General features: G+C 40.8%; 1 protein-coding gene across 2 annotated transcripts in view; it reads left to right on the top strand.

Moving 5' to 3' along the window:
* Nucleotides 1–12,756, top strand: part of LOC148734725 (uncharacterized) — a 14,212-nt gene extending 1,456 nt beyond the window's left edge. The window contains exons 3-5 of one of the 2 annotated variants that reach the window (XR_015998277.1): nt 180–290; nt 1,039–1,144; nt 1,838–2,845. Coding sequence is in view for 1 of the 2 variants with exons in the window: in XM_088751614.1 (XP_088607740.1) it covers nt 6,767–12,241 (5,475 nt within the window). In the remaining variant the exon portion in view is untranslated. Of the gene's footprint in view, nt 1–179; nt 291–1,038; nt 1,145–1,837; nt 2,846–6,752 lie in introns of those variants that run through there. The other variant, XM_088751614.1, reaches the window with a different exon arrangement.
* Nucleotides 12,757–14,405: the final 1,649 nt, after the last annotated feature.

Below are 14,405 nucleotides of genomic sequence, written 5' to 3'. Positions count from 1 at the left end.
TCATACGTCAGTCATGTTAAACAGCCAATAAAATGTGCCGGTTATCTATCTCTTACGCTAAATCTGTTCGACTTTGAATTTAATAGTCATACTTGTCTTCAAGCCCGCTTAAAGTAACTTTTTTTGCTGTTGATGAATTTGAGCATGTAAAACTGAAAAAAATTACTTCTCTCTTGCAGGGAACGTCTGGTGTCAGTATTCGTTGTTTTGCAAGAACCCCTGGATTTTCATGATCACAAAATTAAAGTCAAGACTTGTTACAGTACTACTGGGACTTCTGTCTTGAAACGGTAGGCTATATGAGCGCCATGACTAACTCATCATGAGTTTTTCCTTTTCCATTTGGTGCAATTTGCGAAACAACAAAGTTGATAGATAAGAAAAACGGTTGGAGTTGATCAATGTCGTACTCTTTGGAAGGTGTGACCTTCAAGAAACACCATTAAATAATTATATAGAGAAATGAAATGTATAGTGAGTGATTGGCAGCTAGAAAAAAATATTAATAAGATGTGGAAAATAACTGAAATATTTGAAACCGACAGATTAAATTTTTCCCATTGAAAACCAGGCGCGTAGCGTGGTCATTTTTTCAAGTACGCACAAGTACATATGATCTAGAAACCTACGTAAACTGAGCGAAAAATTCTGCGTTCTTTATTTCTTGTTTGAAATAGTTGTGTGAATACAAGCAAAGAACAAAGCGTCTTGCCCTTACTTTCAGCAAACTTGGCGCAAACACAACATTGTTTTCAAATTTTTCTGGTCACTTCAAGTACGCACGTGCGTATATGCGTCGAGGACACTACGCGCCTGAAAACCCTTGATTTAATAGCGATAGGTTGTTTGAACGAGGTGTCACGCGTCAGTCAATATATCAGGTGGGCATGAAATGTGCCGATTATCTATCTTTTACGCTGAATCTGTTCCACTGTAAATTAATAGTCATACTTGTCTTTAAGCCCGTTTAACGTAACTTTTTTCGCCTTTGATGGATTTGAGTATGCAAAACTGAAACAATTTACTTCTCTTTTACAGGCAACGTCTAGTCTAAGTATTCGTCGTTTGGCAAGAACCGCTGGATTTTGATCACAAAATTACAGTCAAGACTTGTTACAGTAATATTAAGGCTTGTCTTGAAACGGTAAGCTATATGTGCGCGATGACTAACTAATCATGAGTTTTTCATTTTCCATTTGGTGCAATTTGCGTGACAACAAAGTTGATAAATATATCTTATTAACCAAGCGCGAGGGCCGTATTGGGAGAATATCGGTTCGAGCTCTTGACAGTACGGACCTCGCTGCGCTCGGTCCGTACAAAAAAGACCAAGGGCCGATATTCTTCCAGTGCGGTGCCGAGCAAGCTTGGTTAATAAGAGATTTATTATACGACTGAAGTTCGAAGGGACACAAGTGCGGTATCATTCGGGACCATTCGGGACAGTGCCCGGTCCAATACTGAGAGAATATTGACCGGCAATAGAGCATTTTGATTGGTTGATTTTAGTTATTGGCCCTCTGACTGCCCGAGTGGTGTAATAACCAAATTAACTAAAAATTAACTAAAATAGATGCAGGAGACGGGACCTACGGTTTATTCGTCCTTATCCGAGAAGACTAGAATGTCTATCCATTTCTTGATATTATAGAAAGGTAGCACGTTCTCCTTGGTTATTTTAAGACCTTGAGTGTTGGTCCGGCCGGGACTCGAACCGGCTCGACCTTCCGCACAACAGTCTGGCGCTCTACAGAAGTCATGTTTTTCTCTGGAATTTTTTCCTGAATCTCATCTGAACTTCCTTCAAAGAACGAGTAATGTTTCCGTTTTACGTCAGGTACTCCTCATCACTTGGATTTTGCCGGAACTTTCACTTTTCAGATAATTGGGGCGAGTGGATTTTTTCTTAAGTGTGGGAGGGGTGAAGTTTCATACCAGCGTCTCACAAGGATTCAGGAACAAACCGGGATATATATGTTTTACTATCATAATTTGTGGGGGAGCTGTTTACAAGCATCTGGAGATCCTCTAACTCCCCTCCCTCCTCTCTCCCACTGAAGTAGTCTAAGTTGGTGGCACTGTTGTTGCCCATGATTTGTGATAGCTTGAAGGAAAAATGAAAACTGTAATTTAATCACTTTCACCAGAGTGTGGTGAGGGTCGCACAACAGAGCGAGGCTCCAAATTAAGTGCGCCCTATATCCCACCCATCCCACCCCAGGGGAGGACATCCATCACACAGTAATCTCGTGTGTGGGAAATTAACGTCTCCTACCCCAACCCTGCAGGAGACGGGACCTCCATTTATTCGTCCCTATCAGAGAAGACTAGAATATCTAACCATTTCTTGATGTTATAGAAAGGTAGCAAATTCTTCTCAATTATTTTAAGACCCTGAGTGTTGGTCCGGCCGGGGCTCGAACCCTCGACCTCCCGCACAACAGTCCAGCGCTCTATCCATTGAGCTAACCGGGAGGCGGTTAAATCAAAGGTATTTAATATAAACAGCAAATAAAGGAACTGATATTTATCAGGCAATAGTTTACGGAATTAGTTACTTTTTATTCTAAACTGATACGTGATGTACGGGCCGTTATAACAAATACAACAGAACTGGGTTTGATTTGAAACTTAAAATATGTCTCTAACACTCAAAGGAAGATTGCACCTTGCGAATTCCTTGGGTTTTGCCTGACGCTATAAAATCTAGAATTAGAAATATTACGGAATGCAAGAGGTTTGACGTTTTACTCCGAAAGGAAAAGACTTGTCAAAAAATGAAACTTTTCGCCAGTTATCAACGTGACCTCCGATGCTAGTCTTGGTTTTTAAATAAGGAATTATCTATCCTTTTGAGATATTTGTTTAGTTAGGTATAAGAACATTTGAAGATTTGCCTTTTTAAAAATTTTCAGTCAGATAGGGTGTTCCGTCCTGTGTTAAAAAGCAAGGTTGAATTTCTAAGCTATTGCGTGACACGGTATGAAAATGGCAGCCGGTATGGTTCGCCAAATGTTGCAAAATTCAACAACTTTCATATTTATATTCAACAACTAATATTGAGGGAGAAGACAGTATTTCCCGACCAACTATAGAGAGGGTGATCAATTGCTTAGAATCAGCGGCAAAATTTGTCGAAAACGTGCTACTGATTGTAAACGAGTGCAAAGGAGAGTTGACTAAGGTTGCTGGAAATTTAAGGGTTTTGTTCCACAGTTGGTGCCGAAAATTGACAGAACTGGGGTTAAGGAATACTCCAAACTGTACTCACTTAGCAGTATATCTGGTGCTTAATTTGGTCACTTAATTCATCTGGATATTTGAGATACTCTCAAACTATCGCTGGTGTCAGCTCGACAGGTTTAAAGGTGAACACACTCTCAAATAAATGTGGGTGCTTTGACATCTCATAAAGAACACCAAGGGTAATCAATCCTTTACTCAACTGATCCAAAGCCCTTTTACGTTTTGAAATTACCTCATACATGACCATTGATTGGATTATTTTCCCTTTGGTAGACATCTGAAATAAAATGATATATTATCAGCAATGCCCGAATAGAATGGTCGAGAAATACTGTTTTCTCCCTATTCACAAACATTTAACAAGCTTGTAACATCCTCAAAGCAATTGAAGAATGAATCTTCGTCCAGAGTTATGGCTGCCATTTTGATTTTTGGCGCAAATTGAATGATCGGGTTCCAGTCCATAATCTTCGTATTGGAAGGGAATGGGTTTCATGTTCGGGGGTAGTTCCGGGGGTAGGGGCGGGGAATTTTGTTGAATGACGATATTTTGAATGTCCGGGAACTTTCAACCACTTAGTTATTAAATGACATACCTTCTATTATGACTATGCATGGTAGAAGTTGAATAATCATTTTTGTTGGGTAAAAAGTTTGGATTGAAGTTGAACAATTAATTTTGTTGAGTAAAATAAATATAGCTATTGAAGTTGAATAAATATTGTTGTTGAATGAAAATAATTTTGGTTGAATATGAACAGAAAATGCGTGTCGTTGAACATCAATATAAAATGTTGAATATAACCGTAAACTGTTGAATAAAAATGTATTTTGTTGAGCATAAATATTAGTTGTTGAATATAAATATGCAAGTTGTTGAATTTTGCAACATTTGGCTAACCATAGCCGAGAATGCTGTCACGTAGGTCAATAAAAGTGAGATTTCGCAATCTGAACAGTCCTTGTATGATGATAGGTACTCCCATATAGGTTAACTGAAGCTATATTTGTGCCCCTCAGAGAGACACAAAGATCGCGTCTCATAAATTTGAGTAAAACATTTCTTTGAATATCTCCCGCATGAAACGTTGCAAAGACTGTTTGCGCGGCTATTTGAATATTTACCTTCTTTTATGTCTTTGATTCTTGACCTTATTTGTTGAATGGTGTTGATGATGGAACGACAGTGAAAATCGGCAATTCCTAAATATCATAAGGGGAACTGAGGAAGTTATCTTGGATGTATTAAAATGATAGTATCGAGTGTTATATTGTCCCTTGAGCCATCGAATAGTTCTTTGCCGGTACGCAGTGAGTAACTTATCATTTTTAATGGCGAACTAGACTACGAGTAGTCCCTCCTTTTCGGCGCGAAGTCCGTCGCGCGAGTCGAAAAAAAAAAGTGAAAAAAATTCATGTTAGAACTAATAGAAGGCCAAGTTCGTTGAGTTTGCCAACTTCTTCCACCATAATGTTGTTAAGCGGTGGAATTACAAAAACACACGCTGTAGAAATTTTTGCGAAACAAAACGCCTGATATATGAGGCTCTTTCCGAAGTCGGTTGGCAAAGTTGTGAGAACTTCTTTGCCAACAATAAGAGCTTCTAGTGCCTCAGTCTGCTCTGATTTCAGCGAACGAATTGTCGGAAACTGCAGTAATCCCTACTTTTCCATCAATTTTTATCTGAAATTTGGGCGAATATATTTTCATCGAAAAGTAATCGACTCCAAAACTAAAGAAAGACTTTGCTAGGTTGTTATAAGTTATGTCAATAATAATTCAGCCTGTTTACTTTCGGCTCGATGGCGTGACAAGAATCAAGTAGAATAATAATCTTGATGAATTTTGGACTTAGTCTTTTCCATAAATTTTTTTTTCGTTTTTCCAGGAAAAGGTCGACCTTTGCTGTAAGATCTTCTATAAGTTCCTTTGCCTTCATCGAAATAAACAAGGAAAATTACTAACTTCAAAATGTAAGTTGCATCAATACCGACGAGGCTGTTTCAGAAATTCAACCAACATAAGAAAGCTAGAAAGGAAAATTAGTCTGTGTAATCAAATGGCGACGAGTGAAATTAGGAAATAATTTCACGAGAAAACCATTTGATTACCTTTTAATATCGTGGGTGACAAATTACGTTCACAACCGTAATTGTTTTTACTGGTTTATTCTATCGAAAACCGAGAACATGAAAAAGAATATAGTTTTCGTTTAATGCATACATTATTGTTAAAGTTCGTATTTTTCTGAGTTTCTTCACAAAAAATACCTTTCGAATTCTTCGTGCCTGTTAATAATTTTCGGCTGCTTCTTTTAATTTCGTAATTTCTTCAAGAGTTACCGTCTTAAATCTCGACTTCATCTTGGCTCTGATCGAGATACAAAAGATGTTACCATGGCAATTTTGTAATTTCACATGTGAAATTAAAAATTAACGCTGAAATTTCGCGCCAAAATTAAGGAGTAATTTGTCACCCATGATATGATAACAATATTAACGAGATTTTGAAATCTCATCATTCCCGCCTTTTTGAAAAGAAACAATGAACACTTCCATTGAATGAGATATATAAAGAAATTCTAATCAACACTCCATGGAATACAGGGCCCTAAAACATAGGCAGTTAAATATGAAACATCCTTCCAACACGTCAAAACCTCAATCAAAGAGATATTTTTAGGAAGAAGTTCAAAGGAAACCTACTTTCCCATTTTCAAATGTTTAGATTAACATTTGTAAAGACGTGAATTTGTGGCAAAGGAAAGTGATCATTATTTAAGATATGGGGTGGGCACTTTAGAATTAGCAGAAAGATGAGATGCATCAGGAGCTCCCTAGCTTGAGAGTTCAGTAGAGGGTCCCCTATACCCTTTGTTAAACTCAATCACATAAAAATATTTGGCCTTTCCAAGCATGACCAATAATATTCAAAATTCTTTCACGTTCATGCGAAATTCGAGACGATCACGTTTCCCATAGAAATGAAAAACCAAAGTCACGAATTAATATGCTACTTATTCTAGTCTTGACTAATCTTACGCGACAAAAGAGGACGTAATTTGTAATCTTATTTGTTCAAGAACCACTTATGACTTTTATCGATCCATATGAAGTCCATGCACACTCAAAACCCTGGTCAAAACCAATCCGTAGCCGTTTGAGAACAATACGTACATCATCAAAACAATAAAATAGCTGGAAATTCATCAAACTAAACAAATGGGATCACGAATCACGTTTTTTATTCACGGGTTACGTTTAGATAAAAGAATTCACTCACGTGAACACGAAAAGATCTTTTCATCTTTAATCACGATTCACGAAAAAAAATCAAATCACGATTCTCAAAAAAAAAAAATCGCTCTATAACGCTTCATGTGAAAAAATATAGGGGACCATCTCAGTAGGCCGGGTCTGTGGAAGGCTTCACTCCTTCTTACATTACTGTAAACTAGTCGTAAGTCAACTGGTCAAATAAAACTTGTTCTGTTCTTCAACAACAGACGGTAAAGTCAAGATGAACAACACAGAAGAAGCCACCACAAAAGTCATCTGGATAGGTTCAGTGGTCGCCGGCTTCCTTCGCAACACAAGTCGTACGTCGCAAGCCATCGAGTTAATCAAGGAATGCTTGATTGTTTTAAACAACAAAGCTTTGATTATCAACAGTTCACTGGCAAATAGTATGTTCGAAGCAATCTACATGACAATATTCCATGCTTATGATTCTGTAAAGGATTACGCAAATACCGAAGAATACCTCAGGGAACTCCTCCTAAACCAAGACTCTCATGAAACCTTCCTACAAGGATGGCTTAACTTGATACTGGCAAAAACACTTCGGGTTCAAAACAAGTTCATGGAAGCCAGAAAATTTTATGAGTCAGCAACCAAGATCATGAAAACAATTGGCAACATACCAGGCGAGGCACGATGTTACACAAGCCTAACAAAATTGTTCTATTCGATTGGTCAATATGACAAGGCCCGAGAATACCAGGTGAAAGCACTCGCTATCAAAATACAACTTGGCGACAGGGATGGAGAAGCGACAAGCTACGGAAACCTGGGAACATTGTTCCAATCGCTTGGTCAATATGACAAGGCCCGAGAATATCAGGAGAAAGCACTCGCTGTCACAATAGAAATTGGCGACAAGAATGCAGAAGCAACATCCTATGGAAATCTAGGAACATTGTTCCAATCGCTTGGTCAATATGACAAGGCCCGAGAATACCAGCAGAAAGCACTCGCTATCAAAATACAACTCGGCGACAGGAATGGAGAAGCAACTTGCTACGGAAACCTAGGAACATTGTTCCAATCGCTTGGTCAATATGACAAGGCCAGAGAATATCAGGAGAAAGCACTCGCTATCAGAATAGAAGTTGGCGACAGGAATGGAGAAGCAACAAGCTACGGAAACCTAGGAACATTGTTCCAATCGCTTGGTCAATATGACAAGGCCCAAGAATATCAGGAGAAAGCACTCGCTATCGAGATAGAAATTGGCGACAGGAATGGAGAAGCAACAAGCTACGGAAACCTAGGAACATTGTTCCAATCGCTTGGCCAATATGAGAAGGCCCGAGAGTATCAGGAGAAAGCACTCGCTATCAAAGTACAACTTGGGGACGAGGATGGAGTAGCAACAAGCTACGGAAACCTAGGAACATTGTTCCGATCGCTTGGTCAATATGACAAGGCCAGAGAATATCAGGAGAAAGCACTCGCTATCAGAATAGAAGTTGGCGACAGGAATGGAGAAGCAACAAGCTACGGAAACCTAGGAACATTGTTCCACTCACTTGGTCAGTATGACAAAGCCCGAGAATATCAGGAGAAAGCACTCGCTATCAGAATAGAAATTAGCGACAGGAATGGAGAAGCAACTTGCTACGGAAACCTAGGAACATTGTTCCAATCGCTTGGTCAATATGAAAAGGCCCGAGAATATCAGGAGAAAGCACTCGCTATCAAAATACAACTTGGCGACAGGGATGGAGAAGCGACAAGCTACGGAAACTTAGGAACATTATTCCAATCGCTTGGTCAATATGACAAGGCCCGGGAATATCAGGAGAAAGCACTCGCTATCACAATAGAAATTGGCGACAGGAATGGAGATGCAACTTGCTACGGAAACCTAGGAACATTGTTCCAATCGCTTGGTCAATATGACAAGGCCAGAGAATATCAGGAGAAAGCACTCGCTATCAGAATAGAAGTTGGCGACAGGAATGGAGAAGCTACAAGCTACGCAAACCTAGGAACATTGTTCCAATCGCTTGGTCAATATGACAAGGCCCAAGAATATCAGGAGAAAGCACTCGCTATCGAGATAGAAATTGGCGACAGGAATGGAGAAGCAACAGGCTACGGAAACCTAGGAACATTGTTCCAATCGCTTGGCCAATATGAGAAGGCCCGAGAATATCAGGAGAAAGCACTCGCTATCAAAGCACAACTTGGGGACGAGGATGGAGTAGCAACAAGCTACGGAAACCTAGGAACATTGTTCCGATCGCTTGGTCAATATGACAAGGCCAGAGAATATCAGGAGAAAGCACTCGCTATCAGAATAGAAGTTGGCGACAGGAATGGAGAAGCAACAAGCTACGGAAACCTAGGAACATTGTTCCACTCACTTGGTCAGTATGACAAAGCCCGAGAATATCAGGAGAAAGCACTCGCTATCAGAATAGAAATTAGCGACAGGAATGGAGAAGCAAGTTGCTACGGAAACCTAGGAACATTGTTTCAATCGCTTGGTCAATATGACAAGGCCCGAGAATATCAGGAGAAAGCACTCGCTATCAAAATACAACTTGGCGACAGGGATGGAGAAGCGACAAGCTACGGAAACCTAGGAACATTGTTCCAATCGCTTGGTCAATATGACAAGGCCCGGGAATATCAGAAGAAAGCACTCACTATCACAATAGAAATTGGCGACAGGAATGGAGACGCAACTTCCTACGGAAACCTAGGAACATTGTTCCAATCGCTTGGTCAATATTACAAGGCCAGAGAATATCAGGAGAAAGCACTCGCTATCAGAATAGAAGTTGGCGACAGGAATGGAGAAGCAACAAGCTACGGAAACCTAGGAACATTGTTCCACTCACTTGGTCAATATGACAAAGCCCGAGAATATCAGGAGAAAGCCCTCGCTATCAGAATAGAAATTAGCGACAGGAATGGAGAAGCAAGTTCCTACGGAAACCTAGGAACATTGTTCCAATCGCTTGGTCAATATGACAAGGCCCGAGAATATCAGGAGAAAGCACTCGCTATCAAAATACAACTTAGCGACAGGGATGGAGAAGCGACAAGCTACGGAAACCTAGGAACATTGTTCCAATCGCTTGGTCAATATGACAAGGCCCGGGAATATCAGGAGAAAGCACTCGCTATCACAATAGAAATTGGCGACAGGAATGGAGACGCAACTTGCTACGGAAACCTAGGAACACTGTTCCAATCGCTTGGTCAATATGACAAGGCCAGAGAATATCAGGAAAAAGCACTCGCTATCAGAATAGAAGTTGGCGACAGGAATGGAGAAGCAACAAGCTACGGAAACCTAGGAACATTGTTCCACTCACTTGGTCAATATGACAAAGCCCGAGAATATCAGGAGAAAGCACTTGCTATCAGAATAGAAATTAGCGACAGGAATGGAGAAGCAAGTTGCTACGGAAACCTAGGAACATTGTTCCAATCGCTTGGTCAATATGACAAGGCCCGGGAATATCAGGAGAAAGCACTCGCTATCAGAATAGAAATTAGCGACAGGAATGGAGAAGCAACTTGCTACGGAAACCTAGGAACATTGTTCCAATCGCTTGGTCAACATGAGAAGGCCCGAGAATATCAGGAGAAAGCACTCGCTATCAAAATACAACTTGGCGACAGGGATGGAGAAGCAACAAGCTACGGAAACCTAGGAACATTGTTCCAATCGCTTGGCCAATATGAGAAGGCCCGAGAATATCAGGAGAAAGCACTCGCTATCAGAATAGAAATTAGCGACAGGAATGGACAGGCAACATCCTACGGAAACCTAGGAACATTGTTCCAATCGCTTGGTCAATATGACAAGGCTAAAGAGTATATGGAAGTAGCTTTACGTATCAAAAAAAAAATTGGTGACAGGAACGGAGAGGCAATTGTTTGTGGAAACCTATCAGCTCTGTTTCTCTCGCTCGGCAAGTTTGCAAAGGCTGACGACTATTTAAAGATGGCAATGGTAACAAGAGTGGATACCGGTGATAAAATGAGAGAGGCAGCAGATTACGGAAATCTCGGGATCATTGCGCATCGGCGTAGTTTATATGACAAGGCGCAGGAATATCAAGAGAAAGCCCTTGCAATTCACATAGAAAGGGGTAACAGAGAAGGAGCAGTAGCCAACTACTTAAATTTAGGATTGTGCTTCCATTCCCTCGGTAACTATGATATGGCCGAAGAATACATCAAGAAGGCTCTCCTATTAAGCAGGGATATTGGACACAAACTGAGCGAGTTTCAATGCCTTTGTAGTCTATCGGTCTTAAAGGTGTCACAATCTCATCTTGAAGAGGCCTATTCGTATCTTTTTCAAAGTATCGTAAAATTCGACACTTTGCGAGGTTGTCTTAAAGACAATGATCAGTTTCAAATATCCCTGTTAGAGGAGCACGGCGCCTTCCCCTACGAGTTGTTCAGTAGGTTGCTTTCTTCCTTTGGAAAGGCACAAGACGCCCTTTACGTCGAAGAGCTGAGACGGGCAAGAGGCCTAGCCGACTTGATGGCCGCTCGATACTCTCTTCAAGAGCAGATTTCAGGCAATCCACAATCTTGGCGTGGCATTCAAGAGATTATCAGAAGAGAAGCAGACTGCGCATGCCTGTACATTTCGGTTGGTAAAAATGATGTACGGTTTTGGATTCTCAAAGCAACGGGCGCTATTCATTTTACAAAAAAGACAGTGAGCCTTGAAGCAAACGTTAAGATCGGATTAGTCCCTGATTTAGATGAGTTTTTCAAAGAGAGCTTCCGCAACCACGCAGTCCTGCTTGACCATGATGCCGAGGATTTAAGAACAAATCTTCACTTGTGTTACAAGATAATTATCGCTCCTGTGGCCAGTTTACTGAAGCGGCCCGAAATCATTATTGTCCCTGACTCGTGCATGTACCAAGTGCCATTTGCAGCCTTAGCTGACGAAGGAGGCAAGTATTTATCAGAGACATGCAGGATTCGGATGGTTCCCTCTCTGTCGACTCTCAAGTGTGTTCAAAACAGTCCTCCAGACTACCACAGTCAGACAGGGGCGCTGATAGTGGGTGACCCTGAGGTTGGAGCTGTAATTTACAAGGGACGGCGCAGAACCATAACACCATCGCTGTGTGCAAGGAAGGAAGCAGAAATGATTGGAAGACTTCTTGGCGTAACGCCCTTGATTGGAAATTCCGCGACAAAGCATGCTGTACTCCAAGCGATAAATTCAGTGAGCCTGATACATATTGCTGCACATGGTGATGCCGAAAGAGGAGAGATTGCTCTTTCTCCGGAGCACCCTATCCTTTTCCCTCCTTTTCCTCGAGAAGAAGATTACCTTTTGACGATGGCGGATATCTCAAAAACTCGGCTACGAGCTAAACTAGTGGTACTTAGTTGTAGCCACAGTGCTCGTGGACAGATTAGAACCGAGGGAGTGATTGGAATCGCCCGAGCGTTCTTGGGATCCGGTGCTCGCTCAGTGTTAGCGGCACGATGGGCCCTGGATGACATAGCCACAGAGCAGTTCATGGCTTGTTTCTACAAACATTTGTTCCGCGGCGAAAGTGCCAGTGAATCCCTCCACATGGCCAGGAACTGGATGCGTCATAATGGCTTTGACAAAGTTTCTCAATGGGCACCCTTTATGCTCATGGGCGACAACGTGACATTTGATTTTGAAAATTGGCCAGTGCCTACCGCACCTCAAGAGCCTGAAGTGGAGTGAACTGACTTAGCAAAGCTCGTAACCATTTAATTGCAAGCCATCTGCGAAGGACAACTCGGATTGATACACATAGAAAAGCATTTCTTTCAACAGCTTATTGGAATTATAAGTTTAATAATCTGAAACAAGACAGCGTACAGTGTACTCTTTATAAGAGTTTAGAAGTTAAAAACTTTAAGAGTCATTTTTTTTTATCATTAGTTCAGCAAACAAACCAGGCAAATTGTGACTCACGCAAGTATGTCGTCAAGTAAAGGAAATTTAAATAATACATCTTTCAAAGGCGCTTTTGTCATACATGAGTATTACGAGAAAGAATCAAACTGGCTGTGAGCCACTGAACTCGGATAAGGATTAATGAAAGGCTGGGAATGGACTCATTTGTAGTAATTCATAGCTTAGGGGGCCACTTCCAGGAAAATTTTTTTACAATGCTTTTTGCTATATACTTTTCTTTTTTAAGGCACACGAACACTTTTATAAAAGGTCTATTAAAGTTATGTTTTGACATCTTATTCAATGAAGAAAAGTGGAAGGAAAAACTTTGACGACTTTCCCTCACAATCGAATCGAGGAGGAGGAACTTTGGTGGCTGAACACAGTTTTTGCGCGCGCTTTTGCTGATGCAATTCAGCGCGCGCGCAGGGATTGCGCGCAAAAAACAAACAGGCCGTCAATAGAGCGGTCATTTTATTTACTCAACACGTACCCGCACTATCTGTGCTATTTTTCTCTATAGTTGGCGCAGTGTATTTAGGGCTTTAATCTTTTATTACAAAGATATGTTAGAAAACTTAACGGCGCAAAGAACCCAGCAATTCTCAGCTTTTTCGTCGTTACCGAAAGAACCCAGTTAAATGCAGCCCATTCGTAGTAAGTAAAAAAAATGCGATTGAATGGAAAATTGCTTTCTCGGAAATATGCCTATTTTTTCGTGAGAACCACTCATTAGAATTTCACGAAATTTGGCACGAAAATACTTTAGGAAATAAGTAACTGGAGCATTGAAAAATAAATTATTTTAAACAAAGAAAATTCTAGAAAATCTAGTGAACCTTCAACAGGGGATAATTAACGATCTTTCTGTTAAATTGTCAGCAAAATGGTGTTAACTTGTGAGTATCATGACAAGTTCGTTGCTTGCAAGTTATAAAGAAAATCTAATGACAAGATTTTCTACAAAGAAGCAAAACCGATTTTAATTGCCTGTTTATACCTATTCATGTCGCCATGGCAACGGCACATACGTCAGCTTAACTATTAAAAAAAAACAAAGTTTGTGTTGTGAACTTGCTTGCTGCCAGTTTTGGCGAGCGAGAGATTAAGGGTTTTAGAGAAAATGGTGAAAGAAACAAAGGTATCAAAAACTGTGTTCAGCCATCTTAAATGCAACTCGTATGCGTCCTAATACTGGTGTTAAGGACGAGGTACAGTTCCGAGAGGGTCTCAATGGGATCAACCTTCTTATCAAGAAGTGAGATGGAGTCAAGGTATCCTTTGAACAAAACATGTATCATTTCGGTAGTTTTCGTTATTGTATCATACGTCTGCCGGTCAACGCCAAGTCATTAGAGAGATTAAGCACCGCGTATTTTTTCTCCCGCGAACGGCAGAGGGTCATGTGACCTGACATTTCCCGCGTTTGCCGTTTGCCAGCCGCCGTTTCTACTCGAGGAAATTTTTCCCGTTTGTAGGGAACGCGGAAACGTGAGTATTTGCAGCCCATTTTTACCGACTACTTCTACATTTTGATCGCTTGCTTTTATAGCTAAGCTTCGTTTATCATCTTACTTCTATATGAACTGCTTGTGAAGCTAATAGAGTTCAAATTCAAGCGGAAAATACATTACTTCTTTGTATCCATTATTTCTAGTCGCAATGAATGGCGACCGAGAACATTTGTTCTGCCGTGTAGTCGGGAAGCTTAAACAGACGAACATCGCGGACAGAACGGCAAACGACAAATGGCTAACCGACGTTCAGCGTGCGCCGTTTTCGCGGTGCTAAATCTAACTATTCTGGGAGACACCAGCCGGCTTCTTTTGAAAGTTTCCGGCAATGTGTAACTGCGCTAGGAAGATATACAGACAAGGAGATTTAAGGATACCCTGCTCAGGATTGATATTTTATTTTCTTGGCTGGCAGACAGTTCATGAAGTACTTG

This window comes from Stylophora pistillata, chromosome 3 (genome assembly GCF_964205215.1).
Source record: "Stylophora pistillata chromosome 3, jaStyPist1.2, whole genome shotgun sequence".
Lineage (NCBI taxonomy): Eukaryota > Metazoa > Cnidaria > Anthozoa > Scleractinia > Pocilloporidae > Stylophora > Stylophora pistillata.
The sequence above is the reverse complement of the archived record's forward strand: the minus strand, read 5'-3'. Positions and strand labels throughout refer to the sequence as shown.